General features: G+C 47.2%; 1 protein-coding gene across 2 annotated transcripts in view; it reads right to left on the bottom strand.

The window, feature by feature from the left end:
- Positions 1-6,631: 6,631 nt before the first annotated feature.
- Positions 6,632-17,808, bottom strand: part of SS18 (SS18 subunit of BAF chromatin remodeling complex) — a 36,697-nt gene continuing 25,520 nt past the window's right edge. The window contains exons 7-11 of one of the 2 annotated variants that reach the window (XM_081096763.1): positions 16,990-17,094; positions 14,022-14,114; positions 13,228-13,350; positions 10,643-10,776; positions 6,632-8,313 (exon numbers count right to left, since the gene is read on the bottom strand). In XM_081096763.1, coding sequence (XP_080952889.1) covers positions 8,287-8,313; positions 10,643-10,776; positions 13,228-13,350; positions 14,022-14,114; positions 16,990-17,094 — 482 coding nt within the window. In that variant the 3' untranslated portion in view covers positions 6,632-8,286. The remainder of the gene's footprint in view (positions 8,314-10,642; positions 10,777-13,227; positions 13,351-14,021; positions 14,115-16,989; positions 17,095-17,808) is intronic. The other variant, XM_081096764.1, reaches the window with a different exon arrangement.

The raw sequence follows: 17,808 nt of genomic DNA, 5'->3' as shown, positions 1-17,808 counted from the left end.
TGAGCATCTAAACATTCACAATTTTATTTTTTAATATATTTTATTGATTTTTTACAGAGAGGAAGGGAGATAGAGAGTTAGAAACATCGATGAGAGAGAAACATCGATCAGCTGCCTCCTGCACATCTCCTACTGGGGATGTGCCCGCAACCCAGGTACATGCCCTTGACCAGAATCGAACCTGGGACCTTTCAGTCCGCAGGCCGACGCTCTATCCACTGAGCCAGACCGGTTTCGGCAACATTCACAATTTTAAATGTCAGACTATCCTGTAGAATTTTATGTGGTAGAAATACATGTTCTGTCATATAACTTTGTTGACATATTTTGACATTTTAATTCATGGGCTTACAGGTTTTACTGGTCTTTTCCTTTGTCTTCTCCTCCCCATCCTTCCCTTTCCTCTTGCCCCCTGGGCCCTTACGTCACACCCAGAACCAAGCCCCTCCGTGGCATTCGGAACTCCTGGATCTCGTTGTCACCAAGCTGCAGGCACCTCCAGATGGCGAGGCACCTTCCACCCCGTGACCCGCAGCGTCCTCACATCCCGGGGGTGGGCAGCAGGAGCAAGCTTAGCCGCCTTCCGCGAGTGGGGACCGGGGGGGGGGGGGTGTCCATCTAGCCTCGGATGCCAAGCATACCCCTGCCTCCAGCACCCCACCCTGTGGAATGCTTTTTGTTTCGACTGCTTCGTAGAAGCCGCTCTCTCAAGTACCACCACCAGCCTCTGGACTGAGGGCCCAGATGGCCTCGGTGACAGCCTCACTCACCAGTTCACGTTTGCTCCATTTGGCCCACTGGGATGCTCACCGTGTCTGAGGCTGTCCCTGTGGCTCGGGCCTCTTCTGCTTCATCTACAGCGGCAGCATGTGTGTGGAGAGGGCACATCAAAGCATGAGATGCCTTCTGACCAGAGGTCTACATGGAACGTTCACACACACACACACACACCAAAACAAACCAAAAACAAACAAACATACATTCTTTCTGGCCTTCAGTGACCACCTCCTTGCCCAGTTCCTATTTCCAAAGAAAATTTTAAGTCAGAAAGATACACCTTTAGTGATATCAATGATTAAACGTGGACTGTTATCTTCCAACAGACAAATTATGGTGCAAAGCCATGTAATCACAGGTAGATTTTACTTCAAAGAACCAAGAGCTAAGTGGCACTGATTTGCAGCTTGGAATCCATTTCCTTCTTATGAAAACCCAGTTGTAACTACTCCACTTCCAAATGCGTTTTGAGGGGCGTGGAGGATGCATGTTGTTCAGAACAGGCTGGGAGCCTGAGTGAGGGAAGCCTCGCTGGTGTAGTTAGGGGGTCCCCCCTTGGGCCGCCGCATCAGGGGCCAGGCTCCGGGTGCTGGGGGGGTGGGGGGGATGAACCTCAGTGCGTGTTTCCTCCACGGCCGTGTCCACGTGCAAGCGAGGGCTGTGCGCCACGTCGAGCTGGGAGGACGCCGCGGGCTGAGAAGCGAGGTCCCAGGAAGAGGGGACAGCAGGTCACAGAGGCCGGGCCCACAGACGGGCAGTGGGTGAGGGAAGCCGCACGCGAGGTCCCAGGAAGAGGGGACAGCAGGTCACGGACAGAGGCCGGGCCCACGGACGGGCAGTGGGTGAGGGAAGCCGCACGCGAGGTCCCAGGAAGAGGGGACGGCAGGTCACGGACAGAGGCCGGGCCCATGGCCAGTGGGTGAGGGAAGCCGCACGCGAGGTCCCAGGAAGAGGGGACGGCAGGTCACGGACAGAGGCCGGGCCCACGGACGGGCAGTGGGTGAGGGAAGCCGCACGCGAGGTCCCGGGAAGAGGGGACGGCAGGTCACAGAGGCTGGGCCCACGGACGGGCAGTGGGTGAGGGAAGCCGCACCTCGCTCTGCGTTTACCCCGCGTTTACCCCTGGAGTCGCGCTGCGGCCCTCAGCCCTCGGCCGCTGTGATCGTGCTGAGCCACTGGGGTCAGGGCTAGAGAGAGATGCGGGTGAAACACGTGTGGACAACGGTCACGATGCCAGCACCCTCCCAGCGGGCACACGCTCCACGGCCCGCAGCCGGGGCCGAGCTGCCACAGGAGCAGAACCACATGCTGTAAGGCACATTCTCTTCTCTCTCTCTCTCTCTCTCTCTCTCTCTCTCTCCCCCCCCGTCCCCCCTCCCTCCCTCCCTCCGTCTCCCTCTCTCTCTCTCTCTTAACCAAAAAAGTTGGCAGGGAAAATAGAACCAAGTGCAAGTCACAGGAAACAGCAGAAAGCGGTGGTGACAAACTCCTCCGACAAGTGACAGCGCCTGGTTACAGACCTGTGGCTGGCAGAGCCCTGCCCGACGGCTGTCACCGCGGCTCCAATGTCCAGGCTCCAATGTCTACGTGGACGACAGGGTGATGGGGAGGCAGCTCCCAGGTCCTAAACGAGCCCCATCCCCTCCTCTTACCAACAGCAGCCGCTCCCTGCAGAGGGGCCGGGCGCCTGCGGGACGCTCGTCCCACTGGGTCAGGGTGAGCGCTGGGCGAGGGCGCGGCCTGGCGCACATGTCACCCCGGGCCGTGCGGGCCCTGAACGCAGGCTGTGCGGCTGTGGCAGCCGAGCCCGGCTGGTTCCGTGTCCAAGCGGAGGTGCGGCAGGAGAGGCCGCTCCACCTGCTGCACCAACTGCTCGGAGCCCTTTCCCGTCGAAGGCCGAGCTCAGGGCCCTGGTGCAGCCCCGGGGAAGGAGCAAACCCCCCCCCCCCCCGAAGGAGCAGCCCTGGGGAAGGAGCGCCCCCGGGGAAGGAACCGCCCCCAGGGAAGGAGCAGCCCCCAGGGAAGGAGCAGCCCCCCCCCCAAGGTGCAGCCCCCGGGGAAGGAACCGCCCCCAGGGAAGGTGCAGCCCCCAGGGAAGGAGCAGCCCCGGGGAAGGAGCAGCCCCCGGGGAAGGAGCCAACGTGGGAGCCACTCGTGGTGCCACCCACCGAGGAGCCCACACACGCTGCCTCTCACTGGCTGACCTTCCAGTCCCATGACCACCGTTTCACAGCAAAGGCCTATAAAATGCGGTCACTAGGCAGTCAGCCATGTGCCCGCCCAAAACTGGGGGATTGTTTTTATTTTTTGTTAATATATTTTTATTGTTTGTTTTTGAGTTTTTTTCAGAGAGGAAGGGAGAGAGACAAAAACACATCAGTGAGAGAGAATCATTGATTGGCTGCCTCCTGCACGCCCCAGACCGGGACTGAGCTCACAACCTGGGCATGTGCCCTTGACCAGGACCCTTCAGTCCACAGGCTGAAGCTCTATCCACTGAGCAAACCAGCCAGGGCCTTGGGGATTATTTTTAAAAGAGAATAATATCAGGGAATAATCAGAGGTCAAAATAACAAAAACCTCTTAGAATATTCAGGATTGTATTACCACCTATTTTAACTTGAAATGATTATGTTTAACGCACTGTTTCGTGAGAAACCCCTCAGTATGTTATCCCAGTAAAAGATTACAGCCTCTGCAAACATAAATGCATCACTCACATATCGAAGTTCCTAAACTATGGCTTCCTATCAGGAAGAAATAAAAGAGTACATACACATTTAGCCACATATACACCCACAAATATCCAAGTTCTTAAACTATAGCTTTCTATCAAGAAAAAAATAAAAGCATACACATTTAACCACATATACAGAAAAGTATCTCACACACATGCACACATATAACATGTGTGTCCTATCCCCCTTTGATTCTCAAGTTTCCCAGATTGAGCAGTAAATTACATGATCACTCCATTTGTAGGTCTTTATTAAATTACTAAAAACTGTTGCATTGTTTATTTCTGAAACTTCAAGTGTTAAACAATCAACTGATTTGGTATTGATTTCTTAACTATTTGACAGTAACCACATTGAGATATTGGGGCAGATGCGGAGATAATTAGTAGGGTACAAAAAATTAAAGAGCTTGACATCTTCAACAAACAAAAAGTGCCACGGTGCTCTAGGCGTTCTACATAAAATTACGTTTCAATCCTTCTCTATTAAGAAGCTGGTCACTGTTTATGCTTTTTGCAATTAACTCTTATCTAATAAAAAACACCTTGTTGGGGGGGGGGGGACTCACACCTTTGTGCCAATTAAATGAAGTTACACTGAAATGAACCCAGCTAGTCTTTAAAATGGTATCAATCAGACATGCCTGAACTGTAGTTGATGTTTTAAATAAATAAGGTGGCATCCCTAATCACTGGTTTATTCAATAAATGCTATGAAACATCTCTATCCATTTAGGGAAAAAGTTAGTGCTCTAAATCATACCATGTACAATAATTTTTTTTTAAGTATAAGCAAATATGGAAATATTTTTATAAATTTGCAACTAGGGAGGTTGCAACAAGAAATTGGCTCCATAAAATCTTAAAACTTTAACACAGTGATAAACATTACAGCCAAAGTTAAAAAATAATGAACAGACTAAAGAGATGTGCAATACACAGAAGAGGTAAGGGATTGATGCATATACAGAGAAAACCCCATGTAACTATATGTGTATTTGTGTATTGTGCTTCTATTGTCTCCCCTCTCTCCTAGACAATAAACATTCCAATAGAAAAACTGAATGTATTTCAGGGCAAAAAATAATAAAGTGTCATTAAGCATTTGAAAAGATGCTCAAACTTACAAATAAACCAAATGTAATTCAAATGAAATTCCGAAATAGCGTTTTTTAAAGCCTCCAAGAGCTGAAAAACTAACAGGACTAACCCGACGGTGTTGGCAAGGATGTAGCTTTCAGAGCAGCGGTTCTCAACCTGTGGGTCGCCACCCCTTTGGGGGTTGAATGACCCTTTCACAGGGGTCGCCTAAGACCATCGGAAAATGCATATATAATTACATATTGTTTTTGTGATTAATCACTATGCTTTAATTATGTTCAATTTGTAACAATGAAAATACATCCTGCATATCAGGTATTTACATTATGATTCATAACAGTAGCAAAATTATAGTTATGAATTAGCAACGAAAATAATTTTATGGTTGGGGGTCACCACAACATGAGGAACTGTATTAAAGGGTCGAGGCATTAGGAAGGTTGAGAACCACTGTTCTAGAGGAACGCTTAAAAATGTATATAGCGCTACTCCTAACACAACAGAAATGTATCATACAGAAATACTGCAACAAGCATACCAAATGAAATAAGTAAGTAAAGAAAAATAAACCCTACCCGGGTAGCTTAGGAAAGCTTTGTTTTTGCAGCAGTAAAAAAATTAGGAACAACAATACAGGAATAAAGAACATTCAAGATATTTCTAACTTTAAAAAAAAAGGAAGTTGCGAAGTAGTATGGATAGTATAATGCTGTTTTTATTTTAAAAGACAAAGCAATAATATATGTTGGCTCCTATGTGTAAAATGAATTTGAAAGAAATGTAATTACCTTTGAGATATGAAATGACGGAGAATGTTCGCTTTCTGTATTATCTATTTTTGCTAATGTCTTAACTATGAAGACTTTAAATTGAAAGAAAAGACGGTGATTCATACAATTTTTGAGATGGTTTCTAATTCAGTGTGAACACTGAAAATACAAAATTTCAGACACAGGAAGAGTCCTTAAGTACCAAGGTGTTTTATAAGAGTCCTTGTCTTTTAAAGATACTTACAGAAATAACTAAAGGACACAGTGTGTTCTTCAATCGGTGGGTCGGTGAAGAGGCAGCACAAGACTGGCCAAGAGTTGCTAAGTGGGTAAGTCGGGTTACTGGCACATGGGCTCATTATACCATTCTCTCCACTTAGCTTTTTCTTTGAAACTCCCATTAAGAAATTAAAAACAAAACCACAAACAATGTGTCACCACAATTCTACAAAAAAATACTAACGTATTCTCAAACAACTACACTAACACAGTGAAGTATTTTTAAATGTTGATCAATAATCACCCTGCATTTCTTAGTGATATTTTGCTTCTGGAATGTTATGGGCTGTTCTAATAATCTCTTCATTATAATAATGCACATTTTGATAAAATACAAATTTCAGTTTTAAAATGTATTGTCTGTACGGGAATGTCAAATGTGGTAGAAAGCTACTGGTACAGCTCTTCCGCCCAGGCACCCAAGGAGTAAGGTAATTTTTGTCACCGCCAATTAAAAACTTCTACGGAATAAGACTGTTATAAAACAATTAAAGCTTGCAAATGCACTAGTCTCCAGGAAGAAAGTCCTGGAGGAAATTCTGCTTATTAAAATTGCAATTTTAGTTTCCATTAAAAGGAGAATAAGACAACAGAAGATGGGCTGGCAAGACAAATTATTTCTTAATGTCAGTTGAGCTTCCTTCAGATGCGATAACGTATCTACACCAGGTTGGGTTAGTACAATTTTGCCTCCTCAACTCATTTATCTCATTCAGTCATCCTGATGATAGCCTCATGGACTTCATTTTCAGAGAAAGCATTCTGTAACAAACAGCCCACACAACATGCTGATTACTGAACAGTTAATTCTAATTAACTTGGGCATGGCAAGAGAATTTTGATCAAGTCCTAGAATACAAATCTAGTCCGCTTCTACTGGACGCACTTCTATAAAATACCCACAGCAGAGTCTCCAGACAAAACAACAGTCAGAGAGATCTAATTTAAAGAAACAAATGAGAAAATTAAAATCACAAATAATTTATTCCTCCGTTAGAGCTGGTACAGTTTTAAATAGCAACCAAGTACACAGTGGTGGAACCCGGCACAGAACCGCGCGCATCCCAACCCGTCAGGCCGTCCGCGCCGTCTCGCTCGGACTCGATGTCCACTTCCTACTGACCTCGCTGAGAATGAGACCTGCCCGACCTGAACCCACACGCACTCCCGTACTCGGAGACACTGGCGTCCCTTCTCCGACTACAGTGTGCGGCACAGTAGGTTCCGCTTCAGTCAAATGAACGGCACTCCCTGCGTTTCGCTTCCCGTTGGAAGTGGGAAACCCAATTCCGTGGTAAAGAATACATCTTGTTCCCTGGGCACGGGCAACAGTGATGGAAATAGCAACTTACCTTTGGGCTGGATGCGTTCAGATTTGCTGAAATAACTGGTTATAAACCTCTCGATGCGTGACTCCTGCCTAATGCGATATCCCTGCACTGAGCTCAACAACCAGGCACCGGCGTCTCCATCTGCTAACTATGCCAGGCGAGCGGGCAACGTGAGCTAGACGCACCCTCTATGCTTCCGATCCAGATCCTAACCAGCCTCACCAGCAAGCACTTTCCTACACACCTTTCTGTGTTATATTAACCAACACAAGAAAGGGGAAAATCAAGTGTCCCTTTATAAATGGTATTATTTCCAGTTTAAAAAAGCTGAAATAAAGGTTTGTAAGTCTCCTGAACTATTCTAGTATATAAACCAACTGACCTGATGTTAAAATGACCGAATCAATACTGACCCTTCTCTGATCTCGTTTATAAAATGCTTTGCTTTCACTAACTTCCCTGATTGACAAGGTAACTAACACTCCACTCCCACTCACTGCTGGTTTAGGAGAGGATTCCATTCCATTTACTTGAAACTATTACCAAGATTCTTCAGGTCCCACATGAATTCTTATTACCTCACATTTTAAAACTGTATTATAAGTGATCTTTATAAAAAGGTTTTAATCCACAAAACTGGAAAGCTTTAAAAAACGTCTTTTTACTCAAAACTGCATCCCTTGATTAGCTAGCAGGTAAGGGGTCCGACTTCCTCGAGGACACGCACGGCGGGCGGGCAGGCCGGCCTTCCCTCTGGGACCTGCAGCCTCAGCACTGAGACCGACACGATGAAGCGCCCACACGCCCCGCCCTCAGGAGCAGGACTGCGGACTCTGCCCCACGCGTAGTGTACCGCCGGCATGTTCACCACATGAAATAAACATAATATACAAAATATTGCTAACTGTAGAAAGTGTACATTTCCCTCCCCCTTACAAAAGCGTCTGTGGAAAAGTATTAAATTCCCTTAACCTGCAAAACATACAAAGCTGCTCGCACCCCCAGCCTGTAACAGTCCATCTGAAACAGTCCCGGAACCACTGCAATTGGTTGCGGCCTATTTTCTGTCCAATGTTGCCATCTAGAGTAGAAATGGGGAATTAAAGAGTATTTTTGAGCTACTAAAGGCTTTTACGCAACTAAGCCACACGGCCGCCAACTGGTGACACAGCCCCTGAGCCCAAGGCTTCTCCAAAAACGGGGTGCAATGGAAGGGGCTCTTCCCGGAGGGTCCACGGGGCTGCGTGGGTGTGGCTGCTGGCAGGCGCTGGCCACGGGAATGTGAGAACTTTCACTGCTGGTAATTTCCATACTGTCCCTAAAAGATAAATTTTAAAATACAATTAGATAATAGTTGGGCAAGAAAATCACCAATAAATCTTAACATTGCCATACGATAAAAGCTATTGCATTTATAACAAAAATTGCTAGTATTTCGGTACATAGCACCTCTGTAATTTCTTCTGATATTACATTCACTTGCAAATGAATTTCAGAGCCCCTGACCACAGAACAGTACCTATCACACAGTGGAAGTTTCAATGTGTGGTGAATTCTGCTGGACAGATTTGGACGAGGGAGAAGTTCTGGATCTAAATTCTGGTGTCATCTATTTGAGAGACAAATGTGATGCCAGGGGGACAACCGTGTGACTATTGAGCTTATCATTACTATTAAGAATTAACAGCGAAGATACGTGGGACAAGTGCAAGCGTGAGAGGGATCTGGAAGTCAAGGAAAAAGCCTTCTGAAGACGTGGCCTTTCCCCGAGGCCAAGCCTCAGAGAGGCAGCCGGTGCATAAAATCCAGGGAAGTTTGATTTGTTTTGCTGCGTTTAGCAAAGTGGACTTGGAAGCCAGGTGGCTGACCGGCGAGAAAGAGTACAGACATCCAGCAGGTGATGCGGCCACGTCCCCCAGGCCGGCAGGTGAGTCCAGGATACAACTGCCGAGTTTAGATTTTAGAGAGAAAGTAAAACAGAAGAAAAAAGGTAAAAAAAAAAAAAAAAAAAAAAGAGAAACATACCAGAAAGTATGTACTAGTATTTCAACAAAAACTTCTTAGATTTGTTTAAAGTGCTCATAAAAGCACCTGTTTTCCAAAAACAGAACTCACTGGAAAGAACATAATCAGCTGCTCGCTTCCCCTGCTTAAATTCCCCTCCAACTCCCAGTAACTACTTAAACCAACAAAGTATCTAGAGTTGAAATGCCTGAGCCCCATAGGACCTCGTACCCCAAAAGTTTACATTTCCACAGACGCGGACTTACTTGAACAGCTGTCCCACGCCACTAGCTATCTAGTGGATTATTGTACTCTGAACAGAATTCAAGTACTTAGAACACCAATGTACTTTACGTAATGTTCAGCAACATTTAGCCAACGCTCATCCTGGAACACAGGTGAGGGGAAGGGTGACTCTAGTGTCCTTCCTCAGTGCAGCCTCCGCCCTCGCCCTCAGTGCAGCCTCCGTCCTCGCCCTCAGTGCCAGCCTCCACCCTCGCCCTCAGTGCCAGCCTCCGCCCTCACCCTCAGTGCAGCCTCCGTCCTCGCCCTCAGTGCCAGCCTCCACCCTCGCCCTCAGTGCCAGCCTCCGCCCTCACCCTCAGTGCAGCCTCCGCCCTCGCCCTCAGTGCCAGCCTTCGCCCTCACCCTCAGTGCAGCCTCCGCCCTCGCCCTCAGTGCCAGCCTCCGCCCTCACCCTCAGTGCAGCCTCCGTCCTCGCCCTCAGTGCCAGCCTCCGCCCTCGCCCTCAGTGCCAGCCTCCGCCCTCGCCCTCAGTGCAGCCTCCGCCCTCGCCCTCAGTGCCAGCCTCCGCCCTCGCCCTCAGTGCAGCCTCCGCCCTCGCCCTCAGTGCAGCCTCCTGGCCTCTGCTCCATCACTTCAGCGGGAAGTGTCAGCCAAGGGCCGGAGCAGGAGGGAGGGAGGAAGGCTCCCGCCTCCGTTTCTGACGGGCGCCGTGCGAGCTGTTCCTCACCCCCCAGCAGCCCTGAAACCCAGACCCGCCAACAGCGCCTGCTCCAGGGCGGACGTGGGGAACAGCCCGATGGTCCTGACCAGAGTCACTAGCGAACCTGAACTCCACCTCAAGAAGCGGCCGGCATCACAAGCCCTCGCTATTGTAATTCGGAGTCTGTCTGAGACGGTTCACAAAGTCAGCCCGGCACAGACGGCGGCCGAGCAGCTCCCTGCGGGGAGGAGGGACCTACGGACGGACGCCGGCCCAGGAGAGCGGCTGACGGTGAGAGCCACGCCTCTACCCACCTGACGGGAGGAGAGGCAACAGGGAAGACAGCTCATCGTGCCCTGAGACCAGGGACACGTGCAGGGACGGAGGCAGGGGCAGGCAGGAAGCAGGAACGTGAACAGGAGGGAGACCATGGGTGTTAAGAGTGTGGTGGGAGAGCAGTGAGAATGGGAAGGGGAAGGAGAAGCTGAACGAACGCTGGCGCCTAGAAGGCTGTTCCATGTCAGCGGTATTCCGTCCCCTGTCCAGCAGTCTAGGAAATAGAGTTAAAAGAAAGTGGGTTTTGTTGGTCAACTCATGTGTTATGAACAGGAGAAGGAAAAATGAGCTTCAAGTAAAAATGTTTAACTAATCAAGGACGCGCAGCAATGAGGCGGTCACACGCTGGCCAGCAACCCACCTGGTCGTATCCGTAAGGCCTCTGCTGCGGGGGCTGAGGTGGTCCGGGCTGCGTCGGCCTGTACCCCCCGTACTGCTGCCCTTGACCCTGCGGGTAGTTCGGATACTGAGGGCCTGGCCCGCCCTGGGAAGGACCTGCAAAATAATCAGCATAAACAAGAGCACAGGTGAACAGAACTCCAGAAGCGTTTAGAACAAGGGGCTGTACTTTATATCTAAGCTGAAAAGGGTAGTTTGGGATCTTGATTTTCTCAAATGCTTTTTGAAATAAATTCCAAAGGTTATAATAAGAGTGAAAGCCATTTAAGGATGCCACTCCGTACCAGGGGCTTTGATTTAGGGTAACTATTGTGTTCTGCATCAGCCGTTAAAAATGTGCATGTCAAGATGAGTAAGAGATTCAGGAGTCGGAAGGCAGTTCATTCTAGGCTAAGAATGTTCACCTGGATGTGTTCGAAGTGCTCATAAAAGCACCTGTTTTATGAGAAAGTTAACCAGTATAAGCAAGAGATAAAAGAAAAGGCGAGAAGCAGATTCAAACTAAAATACTGGAACAGTTTCTGAACAGTTTGGGAATCGTGATATTTACAGCTGTATAGCTCTAATGTGTACGTGCAATAACCAGGAGAATCAAAAGGAATGATCTTACATGCAGAATCTGGATTTATATTGGCAATCACCAAAGGAGAGCTCTGCTCTGCTCTGACGCGCTCACTGTCACAGCGTTCCCAGCCAAGTAAAGAAGGCTAGGAGGCTACAAGCTGCATGTGGGAAGCCTGACTCCAATATCATACTCTGTGTGCCCACCACCTTTAACACCTAACCCACAAAAATGCATGATTTCAAATGTCAAAGATGACAAGGGACTAATTAGGCTGACCAAACAAATAAGTCTATTTCGTAAACTCTACCATTATCTGTTGCAAAGCATGCTTTCTAAAGCAGAAGCTAAAAAGGTCTGGTACTTACACATGTTTCTACCACAGCCTTTCAACACCTGCCATGAGAACATCAATTGCAGAGGAAAGTGCCAAAGAGAACAATACATTTTCAGGCTTAAATAAATGACATCAGCCTATTATTTTACTTATGTCGCTATACATTCACTTACTAAAACTCTAAATTTTCTATTAGAAGAAAGTCTGATAACTGAAATCTCTGGATAAGCAAAATGGGAACTTCTTTAGGGTTCCTGACATCTAACAAAACCGTGGTTAGCTACTTGAACCAAAAACATTTAACTTTCTTTACCCTCTCTTCCCATTGAAAACAATTATTGCTCTTAAATCAATACATGTATCTGATTTAGCTACGTATTTGTTTCATGCAAATATAGTAAAGCCAGAACACTCTATTTATTCAAAGTACAAATACTCAATGGCCATTCAATGTTTCCATTTGAGAAGAGTAAGAACGTCTCTCTGTAAAACCAGGAAATCCCTGGGACATTCTAAAGTCACGTGTGAACCGGAGAGACCAGAACTTGGCATGTTGGGGAAACGCCTGCCTCCCGACACCTGCCTGAGCTTCAGTGCCATCTGAAGGCAGCCAGAGGGCTGCCAGCGACCCTGGCTCCTAGGTCTGCTGTCACAGTGGAGGTGCGGCAGTGACAGCAGCGCTTACATCCATCAACGAAAAGAAGACATCACTGATGTAAGAAAGAGGCCACATTAGCTAGATGATGTCAAATTAACAACAGCTACTGCTTTCCCTGAAACTGTCGTCTCCTATTTCCAACACTGTTACAGTCGCCTGAGACTGAAGGCTGAGGTCTCGGCTCCTCGTCACTGCCACTCCGTATCGAGCCCAGTTCCTCACAGGCCGCCATCAGCTGCCTCGCAGGACACACAGCGGCAGCCACTGCGCCCTGTGGAGGTGGGTGCCGCCGGGAGCGAATGAGAGAGCACGTCTGTATGCATTCTGAGCAGACCGCATCTGCACTTTAAAAATCAGCATTACCTTCCACAGTCACGGTCACTAGTTTTTTTCATTACACTTATTGGAGTGACATTAGTTAACAGGATCATATAGGTTTCAAGTGTACATTTCTATGATGCATGATCCACTAGCCACCAGGAAAATGCAAATCAAAACTACAATGAGATACCACCTCCTGCCTGCTGGAGGGCTGTTACCAACAAGGCAAGCGATACCCGCGGTGGCGAGGCTGTGGAGAGAGGGACCCTCCCTCCCTGCTGCTGGGAACCGGTACAGCGCTCTGGAAAGCAGTCTGGCGGGTCCTCCAAAAATTAAGAGCAGTTACAACAGCCACCAGTTGTAGAAACAGACTTGCTCACTGGACTATGCAGACAAGGGCAGTGAACAACCACGCCATCGGGTGTCCAGGCCCGTGCAGAGCTGGCGGTGGCCGTGAGCACAGTGGGTCCGGGTCCCTGTGTCTTGCCCTGTGCATGGCTCCAGGGCATGCCTGTGGGAACTGAATCATCTCTAGTTTGTTTCTTTTTAAATAGATTAGCAGTTTATCCGAGAGCACTTTATCTGGACACCGCTAGGCTGAGGCAGAATGGTGACTTTTCAGAAATGGCAAGCACCCATGCTCTGGAGCTGAGCGCGGAGGCAGCTCACCGTAGGCCTGCTGCTGGCCGGCGTAGCCCTGCTGGCCCGGGTACTGCTGCTGCGGCGGCGCGTAGCCCTGCGGGGGCGGCGGGCCCTGGTAGGCCTCCTGCTGCTGGCCGTACTGCGAGCCTCCTGCAGGGAGGGGAGAAGAGGGGAGGCTGAGAAGTGGGCTAGACGAGCTCTTTCCTCCCAGATGCAGAGCCAACAACACAAGAACAAAATAAAACGCCATACTGATCTCTTAAAGTTAACAAAACAAAGAAAAAACTCAAACCAAACAGAAGGGTTTCGGCCAAACACACTGCAGTTAAAGCCAATTTGCAAGGTTCAACTGCAGCATTCCAGCGCCTCTGCCATACGAGCATGACACTGACTGGAACATCACAGTCATAGATCATGACTAAGCTAAATAAAATAAAAAGACAAAATTAAAGACACTACGAGAGCACACGCTAGCTACACGAGGTCAGCAAGCTGCTTCCTACGGCACTACACTGGTGGGGAGACCATACATGTGGGACACACACGACACTGGAGAGCTGGCTTTGTGTGCAGGGAGAAAACTTCCACTGGGGGAGCGACTACTTGTAACCGTTTCAGTCCTTTCACTGTCGTTAGAAACAGTGGGTCGCGGTTACACATTGTGAGGATCTGCACGGAGGTGGCTCGGGGGCCTGGGCGCCCTGTAACGCTCCGGACAGGCAGCAGCTACTGCTCTGCGGGAGCTGTGCACGGGAGGCCTGGGCAAGGCTGCGGGTCCTGTGGGAGGGCGTGTGTGTGCGCGTGTGAAGGTATAGCGATACCTCCTTCGTAGTAATGTTGTGAGGAATCCTCGTAAGGCCTATCGTAGCCTTGCTCAGGATACGACGGTTGCTGATAACCGTGATCATTATGACCTACATCAATTCGACAAGAGACAGGGAGAAACGTTAATGGCCACTGAGTGAAAACCCTAAATATATTTAAACTTTCAGATAAAACTGAAAAAAAGAGAGAAAGAAATGGAAATACATAAAAAATAATTTCAATTGCATTAGCCAAATATTTACCAACGTGATTGTTTTCAGATCGAGATAACTTGCAAGTTTTCTTAAAAGCAAAAAACAGTAATTTTAAAAACATTACCCTTAGTCTTAACTCTGATAATCCTCATTTGAAGAGAGAAAAACTTTATCTTCCATTTTTTTAAAGAGAATGAAAGCATTTAGGCTTTTCATATGTAAATAACTTGAATTAAATTCCAATAAACAAAGGAAACAATTATCATATTTTGTCAAACACCAGTTCTGGGTGCCAATGCCACAGCATATGCTAAATAATGTAAAATACAAAAGAGCTCCATAAATTTCTTCCCCTGAAAAAAACTGAAACAAATTTTTCACACTCTATTTACTTAAATAAAATACAGTATCTCAAAATATTTCTAGATGCAAAAATATAATGCTTAATGCTGCCATTCTAGAAACCCACGGGAAATATTTCTAGGGTAACGTAAACATACACCTCGATGAAGTTAATACTGTATCAAGTGGAGTACACCTTTCCTTTTAAGACACGATAAGTTTCGCCTGTAAGATGACTGGAGTTCAGCGAAGATCGATACTCCAGTCCTTTGAATCAAATTGCCAAGCAATGCAGGGAATAACCTTTCAGCTGGCGAAGGTCTGAGCTACAATTCAGTGGACTCCCTAACTAAGGGAGGAGGAGCACAGCTATGAGTAAGTGTGAGACTCAGGGCTCTAGGCTCCAATGTCCCTTCACCATCTCATCAATATCTGAACTGCGGGCCAGCAAGCCAGGCCTGCAGCCTAACCCCACCTGCCTGCTTATAGTCATAGCTGTTCTCCTGCTGTGACAAGAGTCCAGTGGCTGAGATCAATAGCATGTGGCAAACAAAGACGAAAAGACTTTCTCTCTGGCTCTTTACAGAGAACGTCTGCCAGCTCCCATCGACATGTTTACGGCACACATATCTAAACAGAGTCAGAGCCGGCCGTGGTGGCTCCGTGGGTAAACATCTATCTATGAACCAGGGGGTCACGGTTCGATTCCCGTCAGGGCACATGCCTGGGTTGCAGGCTTGATCCCCAGTAGGGGGTGTGCAGGAGGCAGCCAATCAATGATTCTCTCTCACCATTGATGTTTCTATCTCTCCTTCTCCCTTCCTCTATGAAATCAATAAAAATATTTTTTAAAAATAAAAAATAAACAGAGTAAGAAAATATCTAATGATGTCTAAGAGAATTAGTCATTGTAAATAGAACAAAGAATCTATGTAAATGTCAGACAAACATTAATACACACCTATGCAAAATGATACCAGATAACATTTTAAATCCCAATGAAATAAGATGTGTTATTTACAGAACTTTAAAGTTCTGATATTTACAAAAATAACATCTATTTTGTATAGGAAGATCCTATTTATAACAATACAAATTTCATATTTCAGGACATACTCAGGGCCAACCAAACTAACAGTACCAAATTCAACTCAATTACTTAAAATATATTTTAAAAGTTAAACAAACCAATCAATATTCAGCAAACTTCCTAATAAAATTTAAGAACCTAGATTTCACCTTTTTAAAATATCGATCGTCTAAGAAATTACTTAATACAATGTCTACGTGTAAAACTAAAAACCACAACACTCTGAATAATTCGGGGCAAGAAACCCTGAGGGGGGAAAAAAAAAGTCACTTTCTAACCAGAATCACCACACATATCCGCACCCACAGGCGCTGCGTGCAGCTGTGCAGGTGGGCGCTGCGGGGCCTGGCCGCACGCACAGCCTCCGGGAGCCCACGTCCTGCCACCACGTGCCTTCAGGGTTCACTCTGATAAAACCTGGCGGCAAAATGATTTCTTAGACACCAGGTTGTATCTTCTTGCTCGTTCGCATCGGCTTCCAGTTCATGGAGCCAGCCCGTCAGCTGTAACCCTCAGCTTCCCTAGCTTCTCTTCTGAAGCGTTTTCCTCGCATCCACCCCGGAGCAGACGTCAGTGAGGACTTCGCAAACCCTTGGCTGACAAGACCCATGGCTCTGATGTGGGCGCCTGTGTGTGGGCTCCCTCCCCTTCGCCGCCTGCGAGCCGGGAAGGCGGCGCGGGACAGCGACAGGCCCCGGGCGGGCCACCGAGTGCGGCCACCTCTACCAGCCACTCGCAACGCCGCCTCCAACTGAAAAGTACTCCATTAAACTAAATACCTAAAACGAACTTGTTTTCTACCTTTCCTTTTCCACTAACTCTATATACAACCATGTTCTGCGTATAATTTAGCCTCCAAATGGTTCCTCAATGCAAATGCTACTGTATACAAACCATAGTTCTTTAAGAAGCTCGCAAAATCAACTAAAATGATGAAACAGAAAAAAACTTGAGGAAGTCTATGCACTTATAGTATACAATGCACAAAAGTAAACCAATAGGTGCACTTTCTGGTCTATGAACTATCTCAATAAAGCTGTTACTTAAAAAGGTAAATCGATAACGTCAGTTTGGGTTCAAAGGAACAACTCAAACATAAAAGGATCCTCCTTCACGAAAGGACGGCACTAACAGAGCAGGCCCGACGGCGCTGCTGCGGGACATGCGCACGAGAGGCTCTGAGACAGGAGAGGCCAGCGCGTCGCTGCTGCCGAGTCTACTGGCGCTGAGTGTGGACGCGGCACACCGCTCGTTTCTTCAGCCACACACCAGGTCGGACGGCCTCCTACAGTGACATGGGCAGGGACAGACATGGGGAGTGCGCGTCGGGGGGATTACCATCAGGGTAATACTGCTGGCTCATGCCTTCCGGAGGACCCTGTCCGCCGTGGCTGTACTGGTCCGCGTAATAGTCCTCCTGGCCCGAGTACTGCTGGGGCGGGCCTGCAAACCACAACAGGGCGAGACGTCAGCATCGGCTCTCGGGCACCAACGGCCTCTTCCTGACCTCATGTCACGGGAGTCCGCTCCTCCGCTGTCGAGTCCCCTCCCAAGCTTTGGCGTTCGTATACTTCTAACTATTCTATGCACACACACACAGACACACAGCCAACACCACACACTGCACAACAACTAATGCTCAGGCCATGCATGCAGTATCAAGCAATACCAACTCAAAAACACCAACACTAACTTCTTAAAAAGTGTCAAACTAGTAGAAAATTAATTTCCTTTTTATTTTGATATTACAGCATTTAAAATAAATTAGGGTTTGTTTCTGACCATATAATTTAGTACATTCTCAACAATAAAATAGTATTTTCTGCTGTAAATGAGCTTTTGATACAAAATTTTATGATGTAATCTTTTCCCAGAAAAGATTAAAGGAAAGCTGAATACCAGGAAGTTCCTACCCAATTTGTAACCCTTTGTACCTACTGTATCCACTACCTCTCAGGAAAAAAATATACAGTGGTGTTTTTTTTAATTTATATATATATATATATATATATATATATATATAAAAAATTATATATATTTTATATATATATATATAAAAAAAGCCTAAGTGACCATTATGACCAGTCGACCGAACAACCGGTCAACCAGTGGCTATGATGTGCACTGACCACCAGGAGGCAGACGCTCAATGCAGGA

Source organism: Myotis nattereri (assembly GCF_964212035.1).
Source record: "Myotis nattereri genome assembly, chromosome: 8".
Classification (NCBI taxonomy): Eukaryota; Metazoa; Chordata; class Mammalia; order Chiroptera; family Vespertilionidae; genus Myotis; species Myotis nattereri.
The sequence above is the reverse complement of the archived record's forward strand: the minus strand, read 5'-3'. Positions and strand labels throughout refer to the sequence as shown.